Source organism: Aegilops tauschii, chromosome 2 (genome assembly GCF_002575655.3).
Source record: "Aegilops tauschii subsp. strangulata cultivar AL8/78 chromosome 2, Aet v6.0, whole genome shotgun sequence".
Lineage (NCBI taxonomy): Eukaryota > Viridiplantae > Streptophyta > Magnoliopsida > Poales > Poaceae > Aegilops > Aegilops tauschii.
This window is the reverse complement of record NC_053036.3, coordinates 609,294,291-609,303,926: the sequence shown is the minus strand read 5'-3', so window position 1 is coordinate 609,303,926 and position 9,636 is coordinate 609,294,291. Positions and strand designations below refer to the sequence as shown.

The following is a 9,636-nucleotide window of genomic DNA, read 5'->3' as shown; positions in this document are numbered from 1 at the left end:
TGTTTTTCAATAGCCTTTTCCCACTTGCTCAAAGTTATCACGATGTTTGTATGCAAGTTGTCGGGTATGCGGTTCGTTTATTACCGTGTTATTTTCACACAAGCTATCGGGGATATTTTTCAACAAATCCACTCCCTAAATTACCGCGGTGTTTGTACGTAAGTTATCGGGTATGTGGTTCATATATTACCGTGCTATTTTCACATAAGTTACCAGGGTTATGTTTTTCAAAACAAAAAATACCTCCTTGGTCAAAGTAATCGCGTTGTTTGTATGTAAGTTATTAGATATGCAGTTTGTAAATTACCGTGCTATTTTCACATAACTTACCAGGGTTATGTTTCCAACAACTTTTGTGGGGGTGAATGAGAACACGATCCTCCCTTGGGACATGGAGAATTCTTCGTCAGACTTTGCAAGAATCTTGCAGTCTAAGCATACCAAGCAAGCGTGGGTGTGCGGCGATGCAAACCACCGGCTGTTGCAGTCCCTCGCCAGAGTGATGCGGGCACGGTTGGGCATTGGAAGGAGTACCAGAGGGAGGCCGGGAGGCAGAGCTGCATCCGCGCGAGATCAGGCGCAGAGAGAGGAGGGATGAGATGGAGTGGAGGAAGGGAAGGAGAAGGGGCTGACGCGGGCAGGGACGCCGGCGACCGACGACTTCCGGCACGATTGGCGCCGATCGCGTCAGGCGGGCGCACGAAGCCTTCCTGGCGGCACGGCTAGAGCGGGTGAGGGAGAGAGATAACAGGGGGCTGCCAGGCGGGATCGTGTCCGCTAGATTCAAAACGGACGTTGATGAGACCGTGTGGCAGTATTGCAATCTGCCACACGGTTGCCACATACATATTTTGAATATTATAATATCAAAACTCTTTCATGTGTTTAGAAAAAATAAAAAGAAATTATTTTTGGCGGGAAAGGAACCCCTAAACTCTATTGGGACAATTCCACCCAAGAGCCAAAACCATCCGCTACACCCACAATGAATTGGCCCAACAGCAGCCCAAACTGGCATAGTGCGCCTCAACCCTGTCTCCCACTGACTGAGTTACCACTTGTCAGCTTCGTCCCTAAGCTCTAGTAACCGCTGCAACAAGGGCATCGGGCTGAAGACATGCATATCCAATGCAGTGACGATCATCCAGTCGTCCAGCGACGAGAAGAGAGGCACCGCGACAATTGAAGCGCTTCGTGATCTCGGGCCATTTGATGTCGTGTTCCATCAGCTCAACATTGGCGAGCCATCAAGATTTGCCTGACTGACGGACACGGATAAGTATGGCAAGCAGGAAATATCGGTACAATTGGATTTTCCTTCCCGGTTTCCACCTTATTCGGCTAGTTTTTGTCGCAATGTCATATTGGGTTTTCTTTGCAAGTATCCTGATATGTGCCAACATTTAATTATTGCTCCTTGTTTTGTTTTACAGTATATGCAAATGTTTTTTACTGGGATTTGTGAATGTCTCATGCTCTTGTTGGGTACCCGTGGGTATCCTACCAAAAAACAACAGACATGGCCAAGACTTGAAGAGATTTTGTATCCATGGGTAATGGGTATCCATACCCGTAAATATATGGGTAGGACATGGGTATGAAATTATTCCCATGGGTAACCCAGTGGATACCCATAAAAAGTTAATAAATAAAAATAACCACTATGTCATGTGAGGTTAACATCCATATCTTGTGGCCCACCCTAAATATGGTATTCCTTAACTGGCCATAGCTCATAGGCCCATTATCACCTGCTTGCCGCTCATCCTACGTCCTATGTGACTCCTTGAAAAATATGATACATGACCCTTCTACCGAACTGTTGTCCAACCCTCGACCTAGCAATCCCCATTCCCACCCCCGCCTCCCACTGCATTGGGCTTCCACCAACAGCTGATCATACTCCCTTGATACCTCCAAGAGGCCACCCATCGGACGAGGCCGCGTCAGTGCTATATTGCTTGCCCATCATCACTTGAACTTAAACTCATTTCTCCACCTTTAAAAAAATTTAAATGTTATATATTGTACTCACTGGATACCCATTGGTATAGGATACCTGATGGATAAGGGCATGGGTGTCAATTTATGCTCATGGGTATTTAAGTGGGTGAGTATAGAAATTTTCCATGGGTATGGGTTTGGGCAGAAGGAGGTTGTACCCGTCCATACCCTACCAATTGCTATCCCTAGGCTCCGGGACGCTGGTCCTTACGGGCACGTGCACGAAGATTTCCCGGCTGTCATCGACAATGTCAGGCCGGCTCTGGTATGGGAGCGGCGCGTCGGCGCCTTGTTCTGGCGACGGCCCTCGATGTGATTTATACTTTCGATGAGTATTTATAATAGATCTGATCTTTTCCGCAAAAAAAAACAAGCATCATGATATGTCATTTTTTCCTTATTTTCCCACTGCGTTTTTGGAATGAGTTTTTCATGGCATCTTATGTATATCTCCATAGGATTTTTGGAGGAGATTTTAAACAAGACGATGTTGATGTTTGAAAAGATAGCAGAGATTATGGGAGTGTTGAGGTTTAATTAACCATGAGTTAATTAAGTCGCTCGCGTCCACACAAGGCGTCACGTCCGCACAAGGCGTCCGTCCAGGGGCTATATATTTGTAAGCTCAAGCATCAATAAAGAATGATTATTCATTGTGTTTGATACACATACGTACTGCCACCTGTCAGCCACACCAACCACAGTTTCCAGGTATTTACATTGTTCTTTGTTTACTGCCAGGAAAACCAAGGTCTAAAAACTTATCGAGAAGTTTAACTGGTTCTATTCACCATATTGGTTATGCATAGGTATACTCCAACTCCGACTCCGTCTGCTCCATGTTCATACCCATCGTCTGCTCAACCGCAACGGTGGGTAAGGTTTACTATGGATAACCAAACTTTTTTGTTTGTTTGAGACAGGATAACCAAACGTTTGGAGAAGGTCTCCTTACTCGGCTGTATATCCATAGCCGAATCATTATGGTAAAAGCAAATAGCAGTTATTATTGGTGAAAGAAGGAAGAGCAGCCGGAGGTGAAGCTAAATGGTAAATTGAATCTATTCCGTCAGATTGTCCTTCCTAATATCCCAGCCGTTGACTGAACCGTTATAACGTGCTACAGATCCGAGTAGTGCTGTCGCAAGTGTCGAATACTTCCGTAGATTCAGACATATTAGTGCCCTTGGGTCCTGACGAGAAAGCCCAGTGCGGCTTGGCCATTGTACGCTTCAGCGCCTTCACTGAAAGCGGGCTGTCCTGACCCTGTTCATCAAGCAACAGGGGAAGTGAGAGAATTGCAATCAACATCCGCAGGTTATTTACAACATGTCGGTAATCAGTTGAAGACTTGAAGTTATGACAGTGCTACATAACAAGATGGTGAGCTGAACTATATCAGTTGAAGACTTGAAGTTATTATCTCGCAAAAAAAAAAAGACTTGAAGTTATTTACCATGAGGCAGGTTCCCAGATTGGTGTCGCAGAAGCCGTAATCTTGCGGGCAGCAGCTGTAGCTGTCATCGCAGCAGGTGGTGCCCTGGAGCGGGCAGCAGGTCCAGGTGAAGCACTCCTCGCCCTGCCGGTAGATGCAGCAGCAGGTCGCGCCCTCGGGGCACGAGTGGTTGCCGTCACATACGGTAGATGCAGTCGACGGCTCGGCCGGAGCTGCCCGCGCCGACAGCAGTAGTACCATCAGCGCCGCCACGAGAGACGTCATCAAGCTCCTCATCTCCGGCAACGGGGAGGCTATGCTGCCGAGGAAGAAGCCCAGGCGACAAGAGTGGGACAGCGGGGGACTCGCTGGGCCGTGCCTTTGTCTTCCATGGAGGATGGCTGTGGTTTCGGGGCCGATTTATGGATTTATGGAAGAGGAGGAGATCTGTACCGGGAGTGGCAGCTCAGATTTTTCTTTGGGTTTCTTGTTTAGAGTCCACTAGGGAATAGCCAGCAGGAAGCAGAGCAGGGAGTCCGTCCGGGAGCACCTCCGCACCAGTTGGACCTCTTCCGGACAACGCGCACACACGTCCAGCATCCATGTTCACTACACATGGTATCTATATCTATCTTGAGCTGTACCTGCTACTTATTGTAACCTCTCTCGATTTGTAAAATAGGCCCCACTACTCCGAGTTCATATTTGTAAGACGAGCAAGCAAGCGTGTTTCCACGGGGAGTTCCCGTGCGATTTGTCCTCTTTGTCGTTCACCTGATATGTTGATGACTGGGCTGGTTTATGGAAGGAAAAGACGAAAACTGGCGGCGCTGGTGGCCGGGGTGTTTGATTGATCATGCAAAAGGATAGGCGTCAATGGAGCGACGCATTGCTGAACGTGAAGACTTGTGACAAGACACTCAGCTTTGACATATATTTTCAAATGTCCCAGAACTGAACATCCCTACTGAACAGAGAGCATACTTAGCCGCAGCTGCACGCATCGATAGCAGCAGCAGCGCCGCCGATGCCACGACAGACAGGGCACCTCTGAACTGAACTCTCACACCTCCCGATAGGTGTAAACAAAGCATCTCCGCATGTGTGCAAGCTCATCTTCAGTCCCAACAGCCGGTGGTTGACTTGCTTCTATTAGTGGAGCAGTATCCGGGATCGAATCTCACCACGCATGTTCTTCCACACGCGAATGGGGTTGACCTACACCTGTAGCTCGCTTCCAACCTGTAAGGCATCTACACTAGGAGTACGGCAAATCCGGGCCCTCAAACATCCGCTCGGGCGCGTCCACGGACATTGACCGGTCAAGTCTCAATTTTGCTCATATACATCCGGATACCTTATACCAAATTTTTTAAAACCATACAAAAGCATGCAAAAAAAATCATAACGTAGATCAACTAGCCTAGTCCTCGTCGTAGATGTTCACTATCTCCGTGCCCGGCGCCGGGTACATCGGCGGCAGCCACAACTCCGGCTCTTCCGCAGCGGCAGCCGCAACTCCGGCTCTTCCGCGGCGGCCTCCTCATCCATCTCCGCTTGGACCTTGTCGAAGAGGGCGTCGGTCGCCGCCCGTTTCTGCTGGATGAACCGCCGGTTGGCCTCCACATAGGCCTCATCCTAGATGGACTCCGGGATGGCCTGCTGCTTCGCCATCTCGTCTGCTTGGGTGACGGCGAACTCCGACTCCGTCTGCTCCATGTTCAAGCCCAGAAAATTAGTCGCATTGCTCCGACAGGTTCGCCTCCTCCTCGTCCTCGGATCTGCCACCTCCATAGGAGCCGGCTGTTGCTCCTCTCCCTCCTCCTCCGGCTCCAGCGAGTCCGGAGGTAGCCCGGCAGCGATGCGGGCAGTGTGTCCGGCGCGCCTCGCCCGGATCTCCAGCTTGATCTGGTATCGGGGCTCCGGTGTGAGCATAGCGTAGGTGGTTATCTTCTTTCGGACCATGGTGAAGCTGGAGAACGTGGGAAGAGCGCCCGAGCCAGAGAGAGGAGGTGGATGGGCTGGGGCTGAGGGCATGGAGAGAGAGGTGGTGGATGGGCTAGGGTTGGGAGACGCCAGCCGGCTTAAATAGTCGGATTTGGCCTTGGGCGGTGAGCCAGACCAGTGCCACGTGGCGTTCACACCCTCCATCAAAGCAGATGTCCTTCGGACCGTCGGGTTTCCGGGTGAATCGGCGTGTGACCCCATCGTTAGTCCGACGTGGCTGACGCGCCCGGGCACCCCCCATATCCGCCCCATATTTGAGTTGGATATGAGGCGTGCGGTCAACCTGCGCGTTTGAGGCCCGTTTGAGGAGCCCGTCTGGGTCAAATTTTCATGACCAGTCAGTGACCGGGCCGTCCGCCCAGACGTTTGAGGCGTCCGGTTGTAGATGCTCTAAGTTATCCCACTCCACTAAGTATTAGATGTTCTATTAATATAAAACCACAACGTGACTTATTTTATGTCCAAATTATTTAAAATGAAGTCAAATGGATTCAAATGTGTTTTAAAATTTTAATTATTAGAAAAGAACCAATATGATGAATAGAACCAGTTAAACTTATCGATAAGTTTTTAGACCTTGGTTTTCCTGGCAGTAAATAAAGAACAATGTAAATACCTGGATAATGTGGTTGGTGTGGCTGACAGGTGGCAGTAAGTATGTGTATCAAAGACAATGATTGATACTTGAGATTACAAATATATAGCCCCTGGACGGACGCCTCGTGCGGACGTGACGCCTTGTGTGGACGCGAGCGACTTAATTAACTCATGGTTAATTAAACCTCAACACTCCCATAATCTTTGCTATCTTTTTAAACATTAACACCCCCCCCCCCCCCCCCCCCCCCCCCTCGCGCGTTATTGACCCGCAAAGCCTGAGACATTCACAAATCCGAGCAAAAAACATTTGCATATACCATAAAACAAAACAAGGAGCAATAATTAAATGTTGGCGCATATCGGGATACTTGCATAGAAAACCCAATATGACATTGCGACAAAAACTAGCCGAATAAGGTGGAAACCGGGAAGGAAAATCCAATTGTACCATATTTCCTGCTTGCCAAACTTATCCTTGTCCGTCAGTCGAGCAACTCTCGATGGCTCGCGAATGTTGAGCTGATGGAACATGACATCAGATGGGCCGAGATCACGAAGCGCTTCGATTGTCGTGGCACCTCTCTTCTCGTCCCTGGATGACTGGATGATCGTCACTGCATTGGATATGCATGTCTTCAACCCGATGCCCTTGGTGCAGCGGTTACTAGAGCTTAGGGACGAAGCTGACAAGTGGTAACTCGGTCAGTGGGAGAGAAAGGGTTGAGGCGCACTATGCGAGTTTGGGCTGCTGTTGGGCCGATTCATCTTGGGTGCGGCAGATGGTTTTGGCTCTTGGCTGGAATTGGCCCAATAGAGTTTAGGGGTTCCTTTCCCGCAAAGAAATAACCTCTTTTTATTGTTTTCTGAACACATGAAAGAGTTTTGATAATATAATATTTTAAATATGTATGTGGCAACCGTGTGACAGATTGCAAAACTGCCACACGATCTCATCAACGTCGGTTTTGAATCTAGCGGACATGACCCCGCCCGGCAGCCCCCTGTTATCTTTCTCCCTCACCCGCTCCAGCCGCGCCGCCAGGAAGGCTTCGTGCGCCTGCGTGGGGACACGCTCGGCACCGGCCGCGCCGGAAGCCGTCGGTCTCCGACGTCCTTGCCCGCGTCAGGCCCTTCTCCTTTCCTCCACTCTATCTCCTCCCTCCTCTCTCTGCACCTGAGCTCGCGCGGATGCAGCTCCCACTGCCGGGCTCCCTCCGGTACTCCTTCCAACGCCCAATCATGCTCGCGTCGCTCTGGTGAGCCAGCTGCCGTCGACGATCCCGGCTGAGCTCCGCCGCACTCCACCCTACCTGCTCTTGCTCTCGATGGTGCAGATGTGAGTTGGGGATGGTGACCATTACCCCTTCCCTACTGTTTGCAAGGGACTGCAGCAGCCGGTGGTTTGCATCACCGCACACCCGCGCTTGCTTGTTATGCTTAGACTGCAGGATTCTCGCAAAGTCTGACGGAGAATTCTCCATGTCCCAAGGGAGCATCGTGTTCTCATTCACCCCCACAAAAGTTGTTGGAAACATAACCCTGGTAAGTTATGTGAAAATAGCACGGTAATTTACGAACCACATATCCGATAACTTACATACAAACAACGCGATAACTTTGACCAAGGAGGTAAAAAAATGTTAAAAAACATACCCCTGATAACTTATGTGAAAATAGCACAGTACTATATGAACCACATACCTGATAACTTATGTACAAACACCATGGTAACTTACCGGGGGGGGGGGGGTGGATTTGTTGAAAAATATCCCCGGTAAATTATGTGAAAATAACATGGTAATAAACGAACTGCATACCCAACAACCTGCATAAAAACATCGTGGTAACTTTGACCAAGTGGGAAAAGGTTGTTGAAAAACATAATCCCGGTAACTTATGTGAAAATAGAAAGGTAATATACGAACCGTGTACCCGATAATTTATGTACAAAACACCGTGGTAACTTTGACCAATGGAAAAAAGTTGTTATTGAAAACATACCCCCGGTAATTTATGTGAAAATAACACGATAATGTAGAAATTGCATAACCGGTAACTTACGTACAAACATCGCAGTAACTTTGACCAAGGGAAAAAATGGTAGTTGTTGAAAAAAACACCTCCGGTAACTTATGTGAAAGTATCATGATAAGTTGCATACCCCACGGGTGGTAACTTTTGACCGAATAGCTTACACACTACTAGGAAAAGGCCTACTAATGGCGCACCTAATTTGGCCATTAATGGCGCATTAGTGGTGCGCCATTAGTGCCACGCCATTAGTATATTTTACTAATGGCACACCACTGGTGCGCCATTAGTATCTGGTATACTAATGGCGCACCCCAGATGCGCCATTAGTATATACAACAGTGCGCCATTAGTATGCCTCCCAGGGGGCCATCTATACCCAGGTGCTTTGGCATACTAATGGCGCACAACAACAGGATGCGCCATTAGTAACTTCGGCATACTAATGGCGCACTGTTTAGTGATGCGCCATTAGTATCCTTTGGCATACTAATGGTGCACTATGATGTGATGCGCCATTAGTATGAATATTAGGTTTTTTTTTGTTTTTTTATTTTCTGTTTTTTGCACAGGTTACAAAATGTATAATTGGACAAAATATAGACAGAACACATCAACAACAGATTCATCGAATACAATAGAAGATTAGTCTCTGAATACAATTCATCATTTTAGTCTCCGAATACAATTCATCATATTAGTCTCCGAATTGAAAAGACCGAACAAAGATAGAACATTATATTACAAGTCTCGAGACCGCGAGTTTGTCTTCACATTACAAGTCGATATCGATCATCTAAACTACCATCACATAGAAGAGAGCTGCGGTCATCACGATGAGCATCATCACGATGAAACTCGTCTTCATCCGGTTCCTCCAACGCTCCCTCCCCTCTCCCGCTAGATAGCGGGCGTATCTAGATTCGGCCTCGGCCCTAGTGGCGTACCCTTTGTAACTGTTACCGCTGAATCGGTGAAGCTGTCTCCGACACTCCTCCCAGTCGTCGTAGACTCCGGGAACCTTACCCTTGTACACGACATACCACGGCATCGCTATGCAGTAGCCAAACGAAACGTTAGTACCAATTCATAGACAATACATAAGCAATATATAAGTATGCAACAGAACGATCGGAAGAGAAAAGCAAGACATTAATAGCATCGATTACATCTAAGTTGAACGACTCTCAAAACCAAAGAGACATACTACAAGTTCATTAAAGTTTAATTACAACATGAGCCAATCGATGTTTCAGAACTAGACACAGCATCACTGCTTTCGACTCGACTCAAGGGACCGGAGCGTGGATGAAGCCGCCGTCTATCGTGGGAGTCATGAAACAACGGGCGTTGTCAGCCTGCATTTGTAGGATTGTGTCGATGTCACTGTTGGACGGTTGATTTCTGAGGTAGAACTGCCCCGAGGTACGAAGGACATCTTGATGGAAGATTTCTGCAAACTCCGACTGGATGCGAAAGAATTCTTGTCTGATGTTCGCGTCCTTGATTGCCGACACGCTCGCGGCCCAATCTTTGAGTCTACTCGGTAGCAGAAGTTG

At 48.2% G+C, this 9,636-nt stretch overlaps 1 protein-coding gene across 1 annotated transcript; it reads right to left on the bottom strand.

The window, feature by feature from the left end:
- Positions 1-2,662: 2,662 nt before the first annotated feature.
- LOC109759297 (oryzain alpha chain) lies at positions 2,663-3,813 on the bottom strand. Its single transcript, XM_020318118.4, has 2 exons — positions 3,461-3,813; positions 2,663-3,270 (listed from the first exon to the last, which is right to left on the bottom strand). The coding sequence occupies exons 1-2, from the start codon at positions 3,734-3,736 to the stop codon at positions 3,115-3,117; spliced, it is 432 nt and encodes a 143-aa protein (XP_020173707.1). The 5' UTR covers positions 3,737-3,813; the 3' UTR covers positions 2,663-3,114.
- Positions 3,814-9,636: the final 5,823 nt, after the last annotated feature.

Bases quoted from the DNA above. Each gene is read 5' to 3' on its own strand.
- LOC109759297 (XM_020318118.4), bottom strand. From the start codon at position 3,736: ATGAGGAGCTTGATGACGTCTCTCGTGGCGGCGCTGATGGTACTACTG. The intron at 3,271-3,460 runs GTAAATAACTTC...CTTGATGAACAG, and splicing joins ATCTGGGAACCTGCCTCATG to GGTCAGGACAGCCCGCTTTC.